Source organism: Ptychodera flava, chromosome 2 (assembly GCF_041260155.1).
Source record: "Ptychodera flava strain L36383 chromosome 2, AS_Pfla_20210202, whole genome shotgun sequence".
Taxonomy (NCBI): Eukaryota; Metazoa; Hemichordata; class Enteropneusta; family Ptychoderidae; genus Ptychodera; species Ptychodera flava.
The window spans coordinates 26,293,010-26,317,322 of NC_091929.1; the positions used below are offsets into that span (position 1 = coordinate 26,293,010).

The following is a 24,313-nucleotide window of genomic DNA, read 5'->3' on the forward strand; positions in this document are numbered from 1 at the left end:
GTATAGTTGAATGTCGCAATATTTCAAATTACTCATAAAAATAATTGTGTAACGTAAAATGAAAAGTAGATGAGATTACATTTGTAGATGAAATCGACATTACTTCACCATCCAATTATCCAAACTTAGTTCCAATCGTATTGTTTATGTCATGCAATTCACGATCAATGCATTGTTTATGTAAATTGTAAGAAATGCCACGAATGTACGCATAATCTAGGCCGTTAGAAGTTGGGTTGATTGTTCAAATAAAGAGTCAAACTTGTATTCTAGCGATCATTAGCGTGGTAGGGTCTGATATGGTTTTTGAAAAAGTGATACACTGCGAACAAAGGAAAGTAAGATAAATGTTATTTTGAGGAAATTTGTTTGAAAGGAATGTTTTCATTCAGCAAACATCTACTTCAGTTTTTGTCGAAGGGTGTCATGAGTGTCGGATGAAAAATCACTATGTACATTAAGGTACATAACTAACCGTATGGTCCCACAGGAATAACCGACGTTAAGTCAATTTATCTTGGAACAGCGTATGGCTACCTCCGATCATGTATTTGCACACGTGGGGGGTAACTCCTATACCAAGTCTTATACCGAGAAAACTGTGTGCATGTTGATTATAGTTGACATTACAGTGTCGACGCAAATGTTAGAACGAGACCCCCGTAAACTTCATTAAATCGTACAAGCTTGGTGTGAACATACTTCATCGGTGTTGCGAACTGGACACTGACACCAATTTAGAGGAGCTTTAATTTGATCGTTACTGTGGACGTGAAGTTTCTAGGTATGTGCAACTAATTATGTCATGAAAAGTTCAAAGACTTTCTAAATAATCTCTAATGCAATTGGTTTGAAGAATGTCTGTTTTTGGAGGATTTTCTGAATTAACATCGAAGATTTTCATTATCTTTACCCGTGAATACATCCACAACTCTGCGTTTATGTTGAAACATTGCGGTTCCAACTAGAACCATTTATCAATATTTCAAGTCAAACATGAACATGGAGGCGAAGGGCACGATTGTTAGTCTGTAAGCGACAAGTTTTGACAAAACGTACGGTAAGGAACAAATGTATTTGAAATCCAAATGCCGAAGTTGCCACTGAAGTTTCTGGACTTAAAAACTGTAAGAACTGACGACATCGTTGCTCAGGTCTGGGAACACCAGTTTCTCTTTGCAATAAAGTTGGCTGTAGTATCATAAATGAACATTTAAATGGCAAGTCTAAGTGCACGACAGCAGTTTCCGTTTTAGAAAACAACTATTGCATACGTGCTAATCAAGACGTCTGCAAATGGTTGTCGATTTATCTTTTGATTATGTGTGTCTCCCTATTTACAGGCCACAATATCTACAAATTCCAAACTTGTATGACCAGAATAGCATACTAATCTTGCCAGTCAAGCAAAGTTTCCTTCAAAGTTTTGTTCTAAACGGTTTTATTGATTTCTAGTCACAAAATTGTAAGTACGCTTAATCTTTAGGTAAACGATTGTCAATGATTGTTTTGCTTAAAGTTTAACACGATACTGAAGGATAGGTTTTGAATTTTCCAAAAATGACTTGCCCAGGGTAATGGGTAACATCAGCAAACTAGTAATTTTTGTAGTCGGCGGGTAGGTAAGGTAGACTGCCAGAAATAATGTGACATCATCGAAAAGCAGATGTTTAAGATGATATAAGAATGCTTCAGCAACTCAATAAACGAGCAAAATTATAGGAAACCTAAGAGATTTGGATTTTCTGTACGAAACATTCCTTCATACCCTATGCCAATCAAAAGAAGAATTGGTTTCGACGACCATGGCTATAAAATCCTGTTATAGAAAATCTTATTTGTTGTCCCGCCTCTTTGCAATTCTTTGCATTTGCTTTTCATAATATTCGGGACATGCGATAAATCGACGCAGATCAGACAAATTAAAGGGACGTAAGCTGTAACTTGTGGCAAGTTTTCCAGTATTCTGCTTCTGTATATCAGCTACAATGTCTGACCGTAATTCGAGTATTCTTTTTTGTCAACACAGCTTGTATGTGTGTAGTGATCATTGTTTATTGTTTACAAGTGAATTCTAGTCCGGACTTGAATACAATTTTCAACAATAACCATGTGGATTATATACTCGTATAGGTTGTGTTGATATGCTAAATACTTGGCATTAAATTACAGTTTAGGGATTCAATGCAGAATGTGTAGGAAAATTAAAAAACAAAAGTTTTGAAAAAATAGCCAAAAGATACAGCTTATGGAACTTTAACTGGCATTGAACATACTGACCCGCCTTTCGCAGAAATGGGTGGATAACGTATACCATACAAAAATCATACCAGCTAAAATGTCTCCATGACGTCATAACCGTTCTTCAAAGTTTACTCTTCAACAGGTTTAGTCACCAGACTGAACCGCTGCATTGGAAAGGCGGAACTATTATGCGAGCACTGAATACATATAGGTGAACTTTATGGAAACTGCACGCAGTAATTTAATTTCTGCCTTTATTTCAGTCGCAAAAATGAAGATCCTGGCTGTTTTTGTAGTCATGGCAACGGTGACGTCAGCCATACATGTACGTATCAGTCATTGTCTTATCCGAATTCAAAGATGGCGATGTGAGACATTCTCTGTGATGTCGCCTTTACTTTTATCTGCTTTTTTACGTCTACTTAGAACACATATCTCGATGTGTCTTTGCCTAAATATTTCTTCATGGTTTATCCATGAGTACAGCAAAATCACATCATTTGACAAAAAGTTTGGTATTCAAATAAATTCAAGTCATAGCATCAGATAAAATGTAGTAAAACAAAATTCTAGCCCCTATGAAATGATTGTCATTTGTGAATTTTAAAACCTTTGTTATCTGACACCATAGCATATCACGTCATATCATATAATATCATATCATATATCATAGCCAAAACAAGGAACTATGTGCCCAAGGGTAGGTGACGATTAGCCCAACGTAAGGAGGGCGAATGGTCACCTGCTTAGAGGGTACATAGTCCCTTTGGTGGGCTATAATGTTTTTATTACATGCCTCAAAATACTCCAATGTTTGGGCTTATTTGCAAATGACAGTCGTGCGCTTTATTTCCATGGTAGACGAAAACTGTCGAAAAATGATACGATTTTCATCATCAAATGGCGCATTGATATTTCAAACAAGCGTCATGCGATTTAGCGATTTTTCGTGCATACATTTCTAAAAATCTGTTTTCCTGTGTAAAACATATTAATTTGATCATTTTTAAATCCTGAAGTTGTCAAGTTTAAAAATTTCCGGTTTACTCCGAGTCACATGACGGCTATGCGGCCCCTACGTCATAAACAAGCTACCATCAAAAAACCTGAGGCATGTAAAATATATCATACCATATAATATCAGATCTTATCATATACATTAGGCTACGCCATATCATACCACATCAATTTATATTTCACGTCACATCAATTCATATCATATCATATCATATCATATCATATCATATCATATCATATCATATATCATGTCATGTCATATCATATCATGGCTTAAATATTCTTGTGTGAAAAAGCATGTGCAGGAATAACATTCAAGACCTCTTGTAACAGTTCAGCAGGATGCATGGCAGCAATTCATTTTCGAGAATTGGTGTTTTAGTGTTTTATGATTTAAGACCCTAAATCGGAAAATTTTCGCTCCTCTCTGATTGAGGAACAAAAGCTGTAAAATCGGCAAGTACAGTGGAGAGAGAGAGAGAGAGAGAGAGAGAGAGAGAGAGAGAGAGAGAGAGAGAGAGAGAGAGAGAGAGAGAGAGAGAGAGAGAGAGAGAGAGAGAGAGAGAGAGAGAGAGAGAGAGAGGGGAGGATTGTAAAGTTACCGAGAAAACAATTTGGCTTCTAGTTCGATGGTTATGCCATTTAGATAATAGGGCAACTTTAAAATATTCGATAAAACACATTCAGATATTAATTAAACCAGAGAGTGGAAATATCTCTTTACAGCGAGATCAGAAAGGCACCAAAAAACTTATCCCTCGTTACGGAAAGTTCCATAGGATTCAATGTTAACTCGACGGTAACGTCGCGGACCTCACAGTCATCATTTGACCGAAAGTAAATCAGAACTATTTTCAACACGACAAGTTTTGGATTTAAAAATGAAAAAACTGTTAAAATTACGTGTTTGACATAGGAAATCCGGTTTTTAGAAATTATGCATCAAAAAAATTGATATACCGCATAACAGTTATTTAAATATATCAATGCGCCATTCGATGGTAAAAATCGTTCTATTTTCAACGAACTTTCGTCTGACATTGAAATAAAGCGTGATTGCAATTTGCAAATGAACCCAAACACTTTGAGTGAAAACTATGTAAGAGAGGCATGTAATAAAAACATTTTAGCCTAGACAAGGGCCTATGTACCCTCGCGGGGTAAGAGACCATTTGCCCTTTTGACGTCGGGCAAATGATCACCTATCCTCAGGCACGTAGTCCCTTGTTTGGGCTATGATAATATATTATTCTTGGTTGTTCATATGCACATGTACGTTAGAAATACATTATGATCATTTCACAGCATAAAACCATTTCCAACCATCGGTTTTTAGTGAGTAAATTCAACGACATTGCCATCTAAAACATCCCATTTCATAGAAAACACAGTTTTCACTACAGATTTTTTTTATAAAAGAGACAGCTTAATATCGGCGCTTCCTTTGTGACTCGTACCTATGGTTGTTCCGAAACGTAGACATGTCATGCCCATTTTGAATAACAACTGTGTGTGTGGAAATCGAATCCTATATTAAAAGATATAATACTTTTGCTAAAAAGAGCGTAATTGTCAGAACTTATACCCGTGTTTCTCTTTGCACAGTCAGCCTTTTTGAAGAGCGAAATTAATTAACTTGATTTCAAATTTTTATAATAAACCGAAAACATCCTTTCTAAGATGACAGGAAAAGCGTGTACCGACTTGCCCAGTGAGCGCCACCAAGGAAAGCTTTCAATCCGAGACTGAGAAAAACGGCATACTTGTGTCATGTTTAGCGTGATTTTGTAAAACACGAATATCGGTGTATGTAAGGAGTAGTGGCTTCGTTCAGGGATCAGGATATTTCAAAAGTTAATGTTTTTCCTGTGTAAACAATCTTAATAAGGTTTTATACACTAGAGCGCACATAGAACTTCAATGCAAAGATACGAGGCAAAATATGATGCAAAGTTAACCCCACCCTAAACTTTGATGATTATAAAACTATAATGCAATGATGAATATGCTGTAAGGTCATCCGCAGCTTTATTTTTCCGGAAATCTTGACTTGCGACAGAGTATATCTTTATTCTATACATTTGCTGGGATAACTTGAGTTGCAATAACTACATAACAATGTTTAAAAATTCATTGTCTGACCGCATATGATGTGTAGGTCACGGTGAAGTTGGCACTGATATCAGTTTGAGGCAGAATGAAACTTTGTGACAGAATTTCTATTTGCTTCTTGAACCTGATAGATTGTATGTGTACCTTGAATGATACGAATAATATACCTGTTTTGATGTGATATTTAAAGACTCAAAAAATGCTACATCTCTCTGATCTGCTGCTTGTATAGAATGATTTTGAAGCCTACTGACCAAAATATACACCTTTCATCGCTGTATGTTTGTAATAATTAAAACTTAAAAGAAAAGTTTGAAAAAAAAGTGAGATGTAACGGCCGTGCCGAATTTAAAGTTAATTCCTGTTGAATTAGTTTCTCTAATAGTAATTATTCGCTTTATGATATCTAATTTTCATGATTTATTATTTAAAGAAAGTTTAAAGTTTCAGTGACGAAAGTTTGCGCAGAATATAATTAAAATAATATTTCACAGCGCGTATTAATTTGACTTCAGCGCGTCATGCATACTGTGATATCTAATTCGAAAGGCGTTTTCCTTCACGCTGAGAAGGGTCAGCAGTGACGCATGCGTAGGCTGTATGATTGATGGCCTTGAAATAGTATCAAAAGTTTGATAGTAGATAAATATAACCGATAGTTTTGGAGGAATTTTGGCCCAAAGCAAATCTCTCAACCGAACAGATTCCGTATTAAAACATTAGTGGCAATATAACCCTGGTAGGTCTCACTAAGTAAATTCAGAGATAGTAGACGGACATTAACATTTAACTGTATAGAGATTTAATTTTTAACCCAATATTAAATTTTTGATACGGCAACCAGTGAGATCCCACTTCGCGTCACAAACCATATCGCTTATAGTATTGAAAGAGCCTTGGAGTCTTCATAAATTGTTTGACATCTCTCACTTATCTCGCCTCCAGCCAGGTGCAAGCGCCGATGTTCAACGTCGTTCCTCGTTATCTTGTGCAGTAGGTGTACAATTTTTTGTTTTCACGATACACCGTAGCTCATAGTCTGAATCATACTAGTTGGTGTAGTCTAAGTTGCTATTAATGTAGATGAGGGGAACTAACAAGGTCAGAGTGATGGTGAACTGTTTGATTGTGGGAAAAGCGCGGTTGTGTGGTTTGTTTTTTGTTATGAGATCTCATGTTTTCTTTGATTGGTGTGTCGGTTTTAAAACGAAATTCAACCGCCATGCCAAATGGGAGCAGTACGGCGGAAAGTATACAAGCAATTGAAGCATACTTCAAATAAAATTCATATTTACAAGTTTGCTAATAACGATGGAGGATCAATCACAAGGAATGAAATCAGAGTTGCTACCTCGCATATCTTGTACGACATAGTATGCATATTCAGGTTCTAGTTGGCCCTATTACCACGAATCCAGGTCAAAGGTCAGGGAGTTCAGTATGTAAGTGGACGAGAAACTAGTTTACCTGTCTGTGAAAGAGTGTGTCTATTGTTTGTCTCCTAAATCTTTCAGGTTGACTATTCATTGTTTGCTCGATGTTTTGTTTGTTTGTTTATTTTTGTATTGTTTGTTTGTTTGTTTGTTGTTTGTTTGTTTGTTATACTCGCATTCGTTCGACCAATTAACCATATCCGTACCTCATCGGAGAATTTTTCAGGCACATATCTTTTCTCGCTTTCTGCCTCGTATTCAGTTTGAAATATTCGTCGACATCCGTGTGAACAAGGAAACGGCAAATTTCGGTAAATTTTAGGAGTTACCTTTGTACAAATGCAATCGGGCTTAAAGCTGAGCGAATCGGGCTACCGACGTCATTTTTCTTTTCATCTTATGTTGAGATATTCTTCTTATTGAATCAATTTTAATGGCAATATTTGTTTTTCCTTGGCAGCTTGAAGGTTGTGTGCGTAAGTAACTTCTGTAATTTCAGAAATTTCATTTTCGTCTAGTTTAGTCTTCTCTTCGCCGGCGATTTAGATTCCACTTGCTGTTTGTGCATTAAAGTTTGAATCAATTACTTGCAACACATTCTATATAATGGATTTTTTATCACACTGACATGCTTGAGCGACCGTATACAAGTGTTTAGTAACATTGACTTTGAACTTCTTCGTCTTTCAACAGCATCGTTCTGCATGTGCACCAGGTATGAGGTGTTTTGCGATTCCGCACACGGGGAGACTGCTGCGGCCGCACAGGCCTTCTGCGAAGAACGCGGGGGAACGCTGGCCAACATGAAGACCAAAGAAATCGACGACGCTGTTCGTACGTTCATCAAGAACGAAAAGTTGGACAACCAGGGCTGCGCTGAAAACTACGGCTTTTGGATCGGACTCAATGACAGGAAGGTTGAAGGCCAACACGAATGGAGTGACGGTACGCCACTTTGTCCCAGTTACACCAACTGGGCTCCGGATCAACCCAATAACAACGACAAGAAAGACCCGGACGGCCAGGATTGTGGACAACTCTGGTGAGTGTTCATACTTGAGTTGCACATTCCTTTATTCCCACAACTTTACAAGCAGCCGGCTCATTTCGGACGGTCCTTCAAGTTTGTGCCCGTAGTATTGTTCACTGAATTCATAAGATAAAAATAAAAAAGATAAATAGTTTGAATGCCTAAGAGAAAAGTATCACGTACAGCTTTTAAGAACCAGTAAAGTCTACTTCCGAAATGTTCACAATGTAGTATGTGATGGAAGAAGCGGTATAGGTGTACGGACCTTTATCTTGAAGTTGTACGCGCCTCGAAAGTGAAAGACTTAAAGTTTTGCTCAAACTTTCAAAATGAAACTTTCAAACATTCTCTTGACATATCAACAATACAAATCGGGGTTCTTTTGAAACAACGAAACAAATTACTCAACATTTTGCGATATTTGAAATTCAAAAGTCCACCACCTCTGTGTAAACTCTATGGCCTTAAAATATTGGGTTTTTTTTGATTTTCGAAAAACTAAGACGGTGAAAGTTTTTCTCTTTCCAAGAGCTTTAAAATGAGCCCCTACAAGTGGTAGATCAGAAGAGAATTGTAGAAATTTGAGAGTCCGAATATCTGTCCCCGAGGCGCGTTCTACCTTAAATGAATAAGATATCTCAGATAGACATGTGAAAATCTCAGTAATCATGGTATCGCACACTTCGGTAGAATTTTGTACCACCTCGTAGAAAAAAATTGTTAAAATATTCACTAAAAGAATCATCTTATCGAACAAGGGCGCAATGCTTGGTATTTTGCCGTACCGTGAAACACCCTAAATTCAACTATGACGTCAAAAATAAATATCACTGATTGGTTGACTTAATCAATTTCATCATTAATACTGTATCGTGACACTGAATTCACAGTGTATAGGTCTTTATCTGGTCTTCTTATAAGCGGCGTCGAAAACTTGGTTTTATTGACTACCCTGCCAGCGAGCATTGTGGATCTTATGACAAAGAGAACTTACTTTTACAACCGTTTCTCTGTTCAAGTTACTCAACTTGCAAGAGTCCCAGCCTTTTCCTTCGATATTAAAGCATCTTATTCCAAGTACATCATCCACCACCAAGAACCGTGCCATTGCAGAGATATACTGCGTTCTCCGATGGCAGGCTTTCTGGTGTTGGGTGGTGCTAATACTTGAGTGGCAATCCGTGGCCTACTTTCGTAACATTCGTACAAAACATTTTGATTTGCGTAGGCTGCATCGTAGGTAACACAATAACACGATATTAGGGGAGAACAATTTTATTTTGTGGAGGGGTGGAGGATTGTCGGGGGAAATATTGGCAGGCGAAGGAGAAGAAATAATTTGATCCTGTTATGGCTTGAGAAAACAAAATAGACTGAAAATTCAAAAAACAACATTGCTGTCACAGTGACAGGAATAATTGGCTGCCATACCTATTTCCCCCACTCCATCCGCTCCCCTCCAATTAAGTAGTTCTCCCCTATTCAGTGGTTATAGAAAGAGCGAAGCATAAAAATAAAAATAACATACATGATCAAATTACATTAATTTGATAGCAATCATGTGATATTTTGACACTCCTACAACGTGGTTGTTTTTCTAATATTTTACAGGTTCCGTGGTAACAATGATTTACGGTGGGACGACGAATATTGTGACTACCGACCGAAGGGAATTGTCTGCGAAATACCCAGTGAGTAGATACGTTAATTTGGTGAACGACAGGCTTATCGAGGTACAGGGAGATAAAAATAGCTTTGGCTTGGATTTCTGTCAGAGAGTGGGGAAGGCTGACAAAGATCGACATAGACAAGGCCAACGACAGACAGACAGACAGATAGACAGAGACAAGACATGCATGATGCCGACAGAACAGCACAGGGGCGATGATCATATCACGAAATAAGTAAAAGCTATCATAGTGTTGTATGTGAGAAAGGGTACTTTGCCAGGTACATTAAAATCATATTGGTATGGACCAGAGGCATTGCAACCCCGAAATTAGACTGAAAGAGCCATCGCTCGAGTAAGAGGGGAAGCGTAGAGAGCGCCCTCGAGCGACGGATCTTTGTCTATCCAAAAATACGAGTCAGTACTGAGATGATACATTTCAGTTAATTTGCCAAGTTTTATCAACCTACGTTTTTAATATCTTCCTTATTTTTCAGACCACTGTTGCTGCGGGGCTCCGTAAGAGAATACACAATACATGGCACCTGCAGAAGGCGCTTCTTAATGAATGCAGTTTAGTCAATCAGAGAATAGTATGCTTTTTCATTATCTGTAGTTTCAATATCATCTTTAATCGCTATGAACGCTATGTCATAAAGCGTTCATAATGCTTCAATAAATTATGGAAAATTGCAAAATCCCTATTAAACTTAAACAATAACTATATATCTTAGAGTACATTTGTATGAATTTTCATTACTAATTATGCCTCAGGTAGGTACAGATTTCCTTAATTCGAACACAGTCCCTTGGATAGAGGGACTGTGCTTCGAAATACATGTATATTCAAGTATTACTGTTCAAAGTATCTCCTATGGTCGCTTGGTAAAGTACATAAGAACACGGCAAAATACCTGATTTTCAGCCAATATTAAAGCTGGTCACAGCAAGCTGTCAAAGTCTAAGACAAACCACGGTCCAAAGAGTTCGACGATGTTCCGAATGTAACTTTTTTTTTGAACACTGTTAAGGTTGGGCCCACCCTGGCCCTGGGTTGGCCCCTGAATGGCACATCCTGAATACTACCCTCTAGAGACCAAACGGCACATCCTAAATACTGCCCTCTAGAGACCAAACGGCCACTTCTTAAATCATAAAATCGTTAATGGCTTGGTTTTGACAGTTTGTGTGGTACACTGAAGTCAAGATAGATCTTTTATAATATCACAAAACAGTAAGTTTTGTTGCCATTGCCATTCACAGAAAATTAGATATCAATGTGAATAAAAGAAGTTGAAGACGCCATAATGACCAAATTTAATTTCTCATTTCTGAAAATAACAACAGCAGCAAAACAGAAAGGGGGTATCAGTGAGTGCATTCTTGGACAAATGGATTTCCGAGACATATACAATATTGACAAAAAGAAACACTTCAAAACGGTTGTTCTGAACATAAAACACATTTCATTAAAAGAAATCTTTATTTTGCAATTGGCATTAAAATCTTTCCACAGCTCTCACTGTTTTGAAGTCATCTTGTTCCTCCATTGTCAGACAATACAGAAATATACAATATCAATATTCACTTTGGAGTTGTACATTGTTGACTCAGAGGTATGTGTTATTGAATGTCAGTTCAATAGTCTGGAATAAAAGTTACAAATCTTGTACCGCTGGGTTTGTTTTTGCAAACTTGACTTTGAAACGTAATGCCTGTTGCAGATTATGAGTATTCTAAATAAAAAAATATGTGTAAATAAAGCCCTTTACTCGTGGACTTTGTAACCTGAAGAATATGCAATGTATTTTTTGTGTCGGCACTCGTGGTCAAAAGTTGTGTGACGGATCATTACCCTGATTGTAGGTGATGCTAAGCTAAAGCGATCCTGGCACTGTTGTTGTCAAATTGTAAAACTCTTTTTCAATTTCGTAATTTTCTTTAATAATCTGAAAATTCCTCCTTTGTTTATTTTCATCTTGTAAAATTCACAATTCTTTCCTGTTTTTCAACGGTTCACATACACATGAGTCCACTTTCCAAATAATGATAATTGCCTGTCAAACAAGAAAGACGAAACCGTGTGCAAGTATCAGAAAAAGCATCCGCCACACAGACTTCCAAATATGGAATTACTCCGTGTGACTTCATAAGCTGATGATTGCAACCGGCCTCATCTTGTATCATATCCACAAGCAAAGCCAAAAAAATTATGAATTTTACAAAGCTATGTTGACACCTAGGAATATGTTGTAAACATGTCATGCTCTGATGAAGATTAGAAGTGCTTCTATGAAAGGCAAACCACATTCTCATGTCGTAACTGAGTATTTTCGTTCCTATCTGCGCGTTGACTTGCCATTTAGTAGGTAAATCACTCACTGTGTCCGAAGGATGGGTTTCCTGGAATATTCAGTAAAAGAAGAAATATAGAAACAGCAAGATATGTGGCAATAGTCCTGCTCTTCAAACACTAAAGGCAACTCTCAAATCTGGCATGTAAGATTTAAACACCAGTGGATATGTTATTAAAATAATAAGATACAAATTCATATCTTAAATCTATAAGTTTTGTTACAATGAGGTTTTGTGGCAACATGGTGATAAATCTGTCAAGTGAAACTCCTCTGTGAATATTTTTCAAAACATAGCACTTTCTGCATTGCAGTTAGGTTTTAAATTTGTTGTTGGGACAATGTACAGAGAAACTATGTGGTGTGACCCATATTTTGTTTTGGCAATAACATTAGGTGTGCTTCTTGATTGAGCAACAAACCACAAAGAGTTACAGTATACTATGAAATTTTGACCAGTTCATGGCATATATGCACAAGCAATAGCAAGTTCATAAATGGCGTGAACTGGTCAAGACTGAATGGTATACCCGCAACTGGGGTAGTTTATTATTATATCATAACAGTATATCAAAACTCTCGCATGAAACATTAAAGAAGGAAATTTTCTCTAGATAAGAGCTTGCACATGTTACAACCGTGTTATATTACAAATGTAGCAGAGTTATTTCACGTCTTGACCAATCAGATCACTTTATTTGCACCATCAATATACTGGTATGATATAATACTGTTTATACTGACAGTGCTTGTCTGTGATTTTGTTGCTGAGGTCAGGTCAGGTTGGGTCAGGTCAGGTCAGGTCAGGCCTTACAATGAGGAAGCAGTTTTGCATAATGTTGTGTCCTTTCACAAGTCTATAGTCTCAGTGAGATCAATATGGCACATAATTGGTGTGAATACTGGTGCAAAGAATGATCACTTAAAAAAATTTTGAACTTTCACTCATTGGTAAAGAAATAGAAATTCAAAGACAGGAGCTAATCTTAAAGTTCATCTCGAGTTGTATTTTGAAAGTAATTATCCAGCCAGGCGTTGGCACCCTTGGTCATAATATTTTGTGGGTTTTTCATAACTTCACTGACGTGATCACTGACATATGACACCGTGTTTCTGTTGACAATAATGATTCTGTCCGGCCAAGCTGCATAACTCAGAGCAAAGGCGTTCTCCATACTGTCTACCAACACACGCACTTTGCTGTGTGCTGTATGGTTTGTGGTGAGAAGTTCTCCATTCAGCTCCACCAATTGTCTGCCATACAAAAAATGAGACAAAAAACATCTTTAAAAATTCAAATTTCTGTCTATAGTGTGTGTGTGTGTAGCCTCTGATATGAAGTATTTAAAAGGGGAAAAGAATTCACTTGTGCAAAATCTTGAAAGTTGCCGTTTCTCAAAGAAGTCAAGGGCACTGAAAATGTCCTATGAACATAAGGTCCTTCTTCCATGCAGCAGTGAGTACGCCCTCTACAGTTACACTTGCTGTTTTATCTGCTATACTGTAACTTTGCAAAATTGATTTATACTGAATAAGACATGTATTATTTCCTTTGCTGAAGGAATGAGTGGATTATATATGAAAGAGATGCATGGACTAAGAGGACTGGTTTGGTCAACCTAAAGCATGAAAATTGGCAAAATTAACAACAATGTGACCTGATCGTCATGAGAGGGGAATATTTTTCCGTCTACTTACTTTGCTGCTTCTATTCTATCTTCTAATGTTTGATGTTGCTTGACGGAGGCAAACCTCTCACCGAAACTCCAACCGTCTTTTGGATGAGCCTCCAGCAGATAGATGAAGACAAAATCAACTCTATCGTGGTAGCTCTTAAACATTTGTAAAAGCGGGCCACCCTCTATGATGGTCTGTAAGACAATGAAAACGACAATAAAATCATCAGGAAAAATTTCACCAACATTCCAAATTCAAACTACAGAGGAAATAACCATTATCTATTTCAAAGTTAATGGTATAACCTCCTGCTTACAACTGAAATAAAATGTCCTAAAGAGAAGCCAATCTAAATTTTTCCATTCTTGTACTCAGGCTGGCATGGTCATCTGCCAGTGTCTTCACTTATATTTGAAATGTTCAGGCCATTGTTTCGCTCCAATTATTTTATTTTTGTTATTATAACTATTAAGAAGCTCTGATCTGCTACCTACAATGATGCGCCCTCAACGGCCTTCAATGCAAGTGAGTTTCAATGAGCCAGCCAGGTGAGTGAGAGACAAAACTTTGCTTCGCTCAATTCAACTGCTGAGGGCGCTCACACAGTCTGAGTTGGCATATAGCCACAGAGGGGCAATGAGAGAGTCTACATCCCATGCAGGTGTAATGCTGTGGCTAAGCTTCAATGAAAACATTTTAAACCTATATTGATAATTCCTTATTAGAAAATCTGTAATGGACGTATACTTGCCAAAATCTGCTTCCAAAAAGCTATTTTGGCTTACTGCTTGTCAAGATGACCGTGAACTTACCCGCATTATGGGTCAGCTTTGCGATGACGCAATAAGAACCAATAATTTATCAGATCTGCTTTGTAATGTGGATATTTTCACTCTCTGTCTGGTATTAATTGTGATCACATCAACATTGGGTCGTTTATCGCCAACGTGAATTTCTGCTTGTAAAAGGTCACTTACGCCTTTACCAACAAAATCAAAACATTGCATGATCTGTAGGGTTGAAGGGTAGACAGAATGAAAAGAATATCAGAACATTGTAACAAAAATTGAATAAATAACAATTAACAAAAATAAATAACTATTTAGTTAGAACTGTGTTAAATTATTAATGCACCAATAACAATTATTTCACTGATATGAAATGGAGTTTCTTTTTTAACTAGCATCTATGGTTCAATTTCTGTGTATCATCGCACACAATACGGGCTACTTTATGCCAGACACTATTGATTGTGTATTTTAAGACCTGTATTAGTATTTCCTTAGCAATACAAATTACAGCTACGAGTACCAGTATCCTATTTCTTAAGAGTACAATTTCCATTAAAAGCTATTCTGATGTCATTCAAAGTTTGCTGTAAATGAAGGGCGGTTAAAGTAACCCTTTGAGCACTGTAATTTTCTCTTGCCAAAATTTTTAGGCAAAATTTTTACCAATTTTTATGAATTTTTCTGTAACTTTTTTATAATTTTGGACTAAATGGGCATCGCATTTCATTTGCTACAGTTTTTTCTCAAAATTTTGGCAAAAATCTGAGAAAAATTGACTGGGGTTTATTTTATAAAGGGGACAAAATAGACTTTTGTGCTCAAATGGGTTAAGTACAAATACGGTATATAGAAATAATAATTTGCAAATTACAAGATAATGTGGAATTTATTGGCATCATCTTGCTTTCTTCTATTTGTGTTTGCCACATCACCAGATCATAACAATTTTCCAAAAATTTCATATTTAATCTTTCTGATTACATGTGACATATTATATGTGATTTTTCTTCACGAATGAAATAATCTAGGGCATTGATCATGTTTGTAGAGACAGGTGGTACTGTGTGGCACATGGTGTACAATTTCAGCAGCAATGCACGAACTTTCATGCTTTTTATCTTATTTAAAAGGTCAGTTAAATGCTAATTTTTGATGTTTTTTTTTCATTATTTTTATTTTGTATGTCGATTGCAAGTTCTTATTCTACTCCCAAAAGAATATTGAAACACCCACTATTTAGTTTGTCAACACAGCATCTATACACGTGAAATGCACCATTCCTCTTCACATTTGAATTCTAGTCAAGAATTTACTTGTCAAAAATAACAGCGCAGTTTACACATGTACAGGCCGAGTTGGCAAGCTGAATATCAACATTGTTTTTGGTGTAGACCAATTAATTATGGTTGGCATCAAAAAACAAAAAAGGTGTAAAAAATCATCAAAAATTAGCATTTCTGGCCCTTCAATACATGGTCGCCCTGTAATTGCCATGGAAACTGGTAACATATGTTACACTTATGTATTACAGTCAAAGATACGAATTGAGAAAATGAACACTCATTATCACAGATTGCAATTTACACAAGTAGAAAACAAAAGGGATTAAAAAGTGATGTAAAACATCAGAATGACATGAATTTTGCTGTAGAGTAATAGCTAACATCTTTTGTTTTTGAATCTCAGAGTAGTTATACTGAGAACATTTACTTTCCTGTCAAATCACAAACGCAGGCAGCTTTATTCATATGTACTCTCTCAACTGGCAAAACCTTTAATTTCCAGGCACTGCACAGGTTTGTCAGAAATATATGCATGCATAATTACCTCATTGTCTGTTTTATACTTTGGTGTTATAAATGCAAAATAAGGCACTCGTCCGGGCATGATATCTGGGTCCACGCCATAGTTTTGTAAGACTTGTCTCTCTGCGTCTCGGCAAACATCGAACATCTCAATGTGAAATTTACTCTTGTCAACATTCTCCACGCGGTCGTTGAACTTTTCAAAGAGTACTTCGGACATCATCACTTCGCGCATTTTCTTTGAAACGTGAAGGACAAGCGATCGATTGGCAAGGAACTCGTGAGCTGATATACCTATCAATATAGAAGAATGAATAATTGTAAGCAGAATGAAAAAAAAAATCACAAAAAAAGTACATGTACACAATATGACACCAAGTTGCTATGGTTTTCAAGCCTACCAGGTTATTTCTTTCTGGACCTCATGAAACTTAAGCTTTTTAACCCTTTCAGCACTGTGGTTTGAACCAATCCCATTGTTTTCTATAGTAAAGCTGGACCTCTAGACTGTAAATGGGGGTAACAGGGTTAAATCTTACCTTAGGACATTTAACATAGCCAACAATATGTGAATTCTTTACAGCCACCTCTAACTGAGGATGATTGAAATATGATATATACACCACCAGTTTAACCCTTTGAGCGCTAAGGTCAATTTTTGTCTCCTTTATAAAATATACCCTAGTCAATTTTTTTCAGATTTTCACCAAATTTTGATAAAAAACTGTAGCCCATGAAATGTATTGTCCATTCAGTCCAAAATTATCAAAACAATTTTGGAATAATTCACAAAAATTGGTAAAATGTTGCACTAAAATTTTGGTGGGAAAAATTACAGCACTCAAAGGGTTAGGAAGAGCCCTACAAAGTCCAACACAACAGCATTGTTTAGAGATTTACATGGGAAAGCAGGCTTGACATGCTTTAGATAAGAAATGCTGTTAGGGAAATATTGAAATTCTACAGGACAGACTTTACTCTATTCAAAATTATTTGGGTTCAAAAGATCCTAAAGGCTTGTGAAGCTTTTCAAAGATTTTCATTTCAATATCAATTCGAGGACCAACAGACACTGGAATATCAAGTTTCCAATATTTCATGCAACCCTTTGGGCGGATATAATTCTACATTTCTATACTATAAAATTTCCTCTAATTTTCTTATGCCTTCATTAGAGAAAGCAAATATGCAGCAGAGTCATCATTTTTGTCTTTTGCTGTCGGGTTATTGATAGCAATTTTGAATTACACAAATGATTAAAACATTTTTGTGTTAATGTGCTTCTGTATGTCTTTCATGCAGTTGCTGAAACACATGATGGATAAACCATTTGAATGATATCTAAAGGACCAGCGGCTGAAACTTTTAAAAAAATTTTTTCAATAGTTTTGTTTTTCATGTCAACTACAGTTTCTTGTTCTACTCCACAAAAGCATATTGATATACACAGTATTCAGCTTGTCAACTTAGCCTGTACATGTGTAGACTGCATCGTTATTGTTTACAAGTGAATTTTGGTCCAGACTAGAATTCAAATATAAGCAACAACAGTGCATTTTACAAGCACACAAGCTGTGTTGGTAACATACCGTAGCAGGTGTTTCAACATACTTTGGGAAGTAGAACATGAACTTGCGGTTGAAGCATGCAAAATAAAAATACTGAAATAAATCATTACAATTATGGCTACTGGCTCCTACAAGGCTGGTCCTTGAATGGTCACTTGTCAAAATGGTCAAAATGTTATACACACATTGGCCTGAACAAACACAATGTCAATAATACACATAACTACTAACACCATCATTGTTTTTGTAATAAGTCAAAAACATACATTTTGTTTCTCAGGCACTCTTACAAAAATGATGCTGCAAAATTTAGAATTGTCTGCCATGTGCAGTGCACTGTTATTATTACATGTTATTATTTTCAGTTGTCATGAGAAAAAAGGGGTTGAAGAGACTAGCATAAATATTGACAACTGCAAAGATGAGAAACATCACTTTTTCTTTTTTGTTATGATGTTCCTAAAGTAATTACTTATTGACAACAATAGTCACTTAATTTCAACAGCCGCTGGACAACAATAATACTCACTTAATTTCACAAGCTGCTGGATTCAGTGTACGTTTTGTGTGAACTACTCAGAGCATAAAATGTAATTTGAAATGTAATGATGTTGCTACAGTCCCTGCCAGCTTTTACACAACATAATTTACAAATGCGTTCCACTTTCAGGGTAAGAATGAGGCACCACCATTTTACAAGTGCTAAAGCCAAAAATGATGACGTCAAAACGCCGTACACAACACACAGTGCCATAATTACAAGGCATCTGTTTTTGTGTACAGCAATTTGACGTCTTCAGTTTGTGGCTACACCACTTGTAAATAGTGCAGAGAATAGACTCCAATGACCTGTACTTTACATGTAAACAACACATAAAAGTCTGCTTCATTTTTCCATCCTGACCAATATGAAAAATTGTCATAACAAAGACAATCATCAAAGCTGTCATTCTAATACCAATAATGTACTCCCATTGCAATAGCTATTTCACACAAGGTTACAACTGCAAACACATCAATTGATCTTATGTTCAATGTTTTGAAGTGCTTGAACAAAAGACACACACACTCAGGAACATTGAAATCATCAATCTCTAAATGATTTCAAATGCTACCGTAATGCAGTGTCAGCCAAGACAAGCACATTAAACACTACGCTGCGCTGAGAAATGAGCAAAGGTAAATTTCTCATGTGGATATTTATATTGAGTCTTGAACTGAGAAAACAATAAGTGAGGCAGAGAACATAGGGGTCCATTCATTTAAAAACAACCAATCAGGGACTAGAACTGATGTCAAAGGTCACAAGGCTTCTCAGTTAACAGTCCCTCTATCGTGGATGGAGGGACTACACAGTAAGTGAGGCTACCCACAATTCTCCATGATCCGTACACACCGAGATCACTCACTGAACTGAAGCAAAATTTCACACAGAACAGCCCGGTCCATATTTCAAAATTCTGGCAACATAGTTCTCATAATCATAATTTTCTGATTTCTCACTGTGAATAATGAGAAGAATAACCCCTTTTCCGCGGAGGAGATAGCAATTTTGTAATTTTTTCGACATAGATTTTTGACAGCCACACACGATATATTCAAGGGAACTAAGGGAATAAGTTGCATCTGCGTTGGCAAAATAAAGGGTATTGATTTTTTTAAATGTTTGTGACAATAAAGGAAATTTGCATATCTAACAGCTGGTATGATGAGACCATCTTAGTTGCTGATGACCTTGACAAGTGTACAATTTTTTGCACCTCCAAACATCGACTTCTTTTTCAATTTATTCTTGAATTTAAACATAATCAATAATTTTGGAACATAGTTTTAACAAATAATCCTTAAATTAAATTGTAAGTTTCAAATTGTTCAGAAACTAATAAAATTGAAGAGACCTTTAGCAAATAATGTCCTAGTGCACAAATCAAGGGGGATTGTGGGTAGCCTAACTTGCTGGGGGACTGTGTTCCTGCAGCATGTTGAAACACACACCATTCAAAGTCCTAACTCAGCCTCGTGTTATTCATCTATCAGTATTCACAGAGGATCAAATTTGTTGAAACATGCCTAGCACCTACGGCATAAACAGTTTTTTTAAAGTCCATAAGTTTTCATATTTATATGCATATATGTCGCAGATGTCGCTTGAAGCATTGGGAACGCCTGTTGCATCATACTGACCTTTGAACTTTGGATCAAATCCTTTGTCACAGCCACCGTTATTACCATTGACATGACTCACAGGTGTCTGAGGTGAAGGTTTGGAGAATCGCAGAACGTCTTCTACGGCAACACCGTTGCCTTGACAACCACTGTTTGTGGAGAAGGGGCAACTAAAAATAGACACAAAAATGTCATCCTATAAGTTATCATAAAACTAAATGTGCTCTACCATAATATGTACACTACGTTGTATGTCTGAGCACCTATCCCTTTGAGTGCTGTAATTTTTCCCACCATAATTTTAGTGCAACATTTTACCAATTTTATGAATTTTTCTGAAATTTTTTTATAATTTTGGACCAAACGGACATCACAATTCAGTGGCTACGATTTATTCGCAAAATTTTGGCAAAATCTGCAAAAAAAATTGAACAGGGTGTATTTTTTAAAGGTGACAAAAATTGACTTTGGCCGGGTGCTCACAGGGTTGATTGATCCCATCCGAAGGTGCATTAAGTGTTCAATTTTACTATTTTTTGCCAAATTTTCTATTCATTGACATACAACGCACATGAAGATGTCCCCTCTGTGGTAAACAATTCTATGTTCTGTCCTCTTTGCATAAGAGAATGCAACTCTACATTAATTTGTCATTTACAAAGAATTTAACGTAAATCACCAAAAATATGTAACTCTTTAACAATTTATTTCAGCATTACTTTTTTTTAAAGAAGCAACTACATTTTATTGCTCGGACACTCATACACATACACTTTCAGTGTGGCCTTCAATACGTGCGCGATACGCATGGTGGCCAATTCGCAATTAATATCGCTGATAAAGGAATCGGTTTCCAGACACGAACAAAAGGAAATATTATCACTAAAATGGTCTCAAGTTGCAGTAAATGGGGCTAGTAGGGTAGTTTCAGATAGTGGCCTAATGGGGTATTTTATTCCCCATGCCAGCTATACGTGCACACACAGGTACCTGCAATACGAACACCAGTGACATACTTCTTTCAATAAATGGAAAATTTCATGGGATACAAATAGCATGGTCTTTTTTTCTATTCTTAGTGTGTGCACCGATGTGCAGCTGGACTTTTTTTAACAAAGAATCCAGCTTAGTGTTCTTCAGTGCATGCAGGTACATGCATGTTATAAGCTGTGATAGTTTACAGTAGAGTTGATGATATCTAACTACTCTGTGTCTATGATTTTACTAGACTTCCCCCCCCCCCCCCCACCACATCCACATCCCCGTTCGGGTTTTCTCGGCAACAGTGGGCCATCGCGTTCACCCCACGATCTATACGCAATAACAGCCTACCACTAACCAGACATTCTACTAAAGTTTATCATTTTAAGTTTATTCACAGGGCCTCATAAGTGCATATTTAAGTCAATACTACAGCGTTTTTCTTTCTTTTTCAATGTTACAAATAATCCAGCTGAAGAGCACAACACTTGTGTAACTGTCTTTTGTGTAGCGTGTATTGGCATGTATAGTGCGTCCTCGTAAATGTGACCTTTAGTTCCGTGACCTCTAGGCCCGGCTCTAGCCATGCCATGCCTACTTCCTGCCCTGCCCCTCGCTATGCTTACTGTACTTAGTACAGTAAACACAGCGACGTCTGTACAGGTGGCCAGAAGGCATGGCCAGAGGAATTGGCTAGAGGTCACGGAACTAACGGTCGTATTTGCATATGATCACATTCCCCATTGAGGGCTCACTATACATGCCAATACAAGCTACACAAAAGACAGCTACACAAATGTTGTGCTCTTCAGCTTTATTTGCAACATTGAAAAAGAAGAAAAACGCTGTAATATTGACTTAAATAGGCACTTATGAGCCCCTGTGGTTTATTTATCATTTGGGAATAACGTTTATCTGTAGGTGAAGACAAGCGGTCAATGATCATTGCTCGAGGCACTGTAGTCAGGGCTAGCCTGTGTTGTCCCAACCAACTCGGCTTTGAGATATGGAGATCAACAATGAATGAGATGTTTTAACGAACTAATCATTGATACGAAGACATCAAAGACATGGGCCCAGCAACTCTGAACCACTTCGATCTGCCACTGACCCCGTGTGATCTCGTTCAATACAAGCAAGCACATTTTACACATTGCCATCGGGATGATTTGAAAAAAATACATGAAAGAAATTCCAGTCAAGAGTATTACAAATTACAGAAATATCCATTGTTGTTGTGTCAAACGACATTCAGGTGTCACTAGCAATATCAACATTCATTAGTTTACGCAAATAAACCATCGAATTCTCAATTTTAGGTAATTGCACCGAAGATGACTGAACAATAGGCTTTATATCCTGTGCACACAAGCAAATGAGGGTTCCCATGTGTTCAAATTATCGTTGAGTAGTGACATGGTGGGATAACTTCCTGGTTTCTCGAAACATCGAGGTTGCCAAGTCTCGCTTCTACCCCATGCTTGTTCGAGATTTCACTCCGAGGCTATGTGGAAGTCAGGCTCAAAAGTGGTTGTTTTACTTCCTTGAAAATGGACAACGTGCCACAATGAATCAATTTACGAGTCACTGCTTTTTCAGGACACGTTGACAAGTTTGCAACCTGTTCTTCAACGTTCAATGCCGTCTTTTGTTCGACGGACAATGGCTGCTGGCTGCTGCATGCGTAATTTTGTAACCGCGCTAGTGACCCAGAATGTTAACGGCCATCTGATCTGAACTCCGTGTAAGGTCACAGACGTTCAGGTCACATATCAATTCCTGTTATCACACAAACCTTCACACAAGTTATCAGTACGCTAAGTGAGCGTGATCACTACTCGACAAAATTTCCGTAGCGATATGACGCGTGGATGCCAAGGGTTGGATGAGCCCATTCGGCGTCATCGCAGTTTATTTTGGTCCTGATCCTGTGATTTCAACGGTCGCATATGGAAATGTCCATGTGCTATGAGAAGCCTATGTCGCTTGTGTTTAGATGGGTACATCATGTACATGGCGAAACCTATAGCTTTTGCTGTGTGTACCTATCCACAAGTAACTACATACGCAGCCGCATTTTACGTTGCTTTACACCGAACACTCACAGCACCTGTGCTCCAGCAAGGTAATCAATGCATGTAAATCTTGGGCAACAAAATTGCTACACTGTTTTCGGCGGCCACACACTAAGATAAGACAAGGAAATTACTATGGAGTCGAATGTACGCGGCGCATGCCTACAAACGCTGGGAAACAGAGTTTACGTGACAGCCTGCACGGGTATACATATTCTGTACTGTCAAATTGTAGTTTCATTAAATGACGTTCTCTCTATCTATAGATATATTAATGTAATCGAGCATACTGTTTGGCGATAAAATACTTCAAAATACGACCGAATGGCGCTAAATGGACATTGTACCATTATAGGACATATCAACGAGGCGTGACTGTATCTAGGAACAATTATATCGCAAGCATTTCTTATTGAACAATACCGAAAGCCACGTATACTTTATCTTAAGGAAATTCACACCGTAGATTTCGTACGTGGAAGCAAGGCGCGGAGCGAGCGCAAAGGTGGGCCACAGTCCCTCTATCCAGAGAGACTGAGGCTGGGCCCAATCATAGATTTTTATTCAACCGTATGGTGTTCACAGGGGACTTTTTTCGGCAGGCTTTGGGTCATATGTTAAGTGTATGTAAACAAGGAATGCCCTTCGCATCGGATGACTCTTCTCAGAGTGGAATTACGGAATTTTCCATTCACAATATTAAAGAAATAAGTGTCCGAAAATAGCACATACCTGTCCCCGAAAGCCTCGACTTTTACACATTGTTTCCCAGGATAATGTAATAATTCCGGCAGGAGAGTAAAAACTGTCAGGTACACGAGTACCGACGCATGGCTCATCTCGCCGGTTTGACGTTTCCCGGTCAGCTGTTCGCCGTGGTCACCGAGATACTCGTGCGCGCACGGCATATAAATTCCGCCTCATTAACATTCAGCCTCGTCCTGGGTGTCGGGAGTGTCAAGTGAGATTATCGTCACCACAGGCGTCATAAATATCTATCAACAATAAATGAAAGTATTCCAAATCAAAACCAGTTGGACATGTGAAACAAGAAATACAATATCATTCAATATTTTACGACATATTTTGTAATGAAATAAATCCGAAACAAAAATTCACACAACAGCGGCCATTTATCACGTTTCGCTATAACACAATAACTAACTATTAAACTAGTCCTTTCCCGTGCATGCGTATGTTACAATGAAGTATAACTTAGGGACCGTTCAGTTTTTACGGCCGGGGCGGCAAAATCAGCAAATCTGAATCTTTAAAATGTAGTGACACTGATATGCCTGCTTTAATGTATTTCAGATTCATGTCATGATTAGTCAAACAGATAACAAATCAGACAGTCACTGTATAAAAGCTAGGCCTGTACTATCGACCAT

General features: G+C 37.5%; 1 protein-coding gene and 1 pseudogene across 2 annotated transcripts; one reads left to right on the forward strand and one right to left on the reverse strand.

Annotated features, from left to right (window-relative positions):
• The first annotated feature begins 612 nt into the window (after window positions 1-612).
• LOC139117798 (perlucin-like protein) lies at window positions 613-12,798 on the forward strand. 2 transcript variants are annotated; one of them, XM_070681051.1, is made up of 7 exons: window positions 613-784; window positions 2,508-2,569; window positions 6,319-6,366; window positions 7,267-7,282; window positions 7,500-7,848; window positions 9,448-9,527; window positions 10,003-12,798. In XM_070681051.1, exons 2-7 carry the CDS (start codon window positions 2,516-2,518, stop codon window positions 10,026-10,028), a joined length of 573 nt encoding a protein of 190 aa, XP_070537152.1. In that variant the 5' UTR covers window positions 613-784; window positions 2,508-2,515; the 3' UTR covers window positions 10,029-12,798. The 2 variants fall into 2 exon arrangements, with proteins under 2 accessions (XP_070537152.1, XP_070537159.1); XM_070681058.1 differs by lacking the exon at window positions 6,319-6,366.
• Window positions 10,970-23,854, reverse strand: LOC139117786 (uncharacterized; annotated as a pseudogene).
• Window positions 23,855-24,313: the final 459 nt, after the last annotated feature.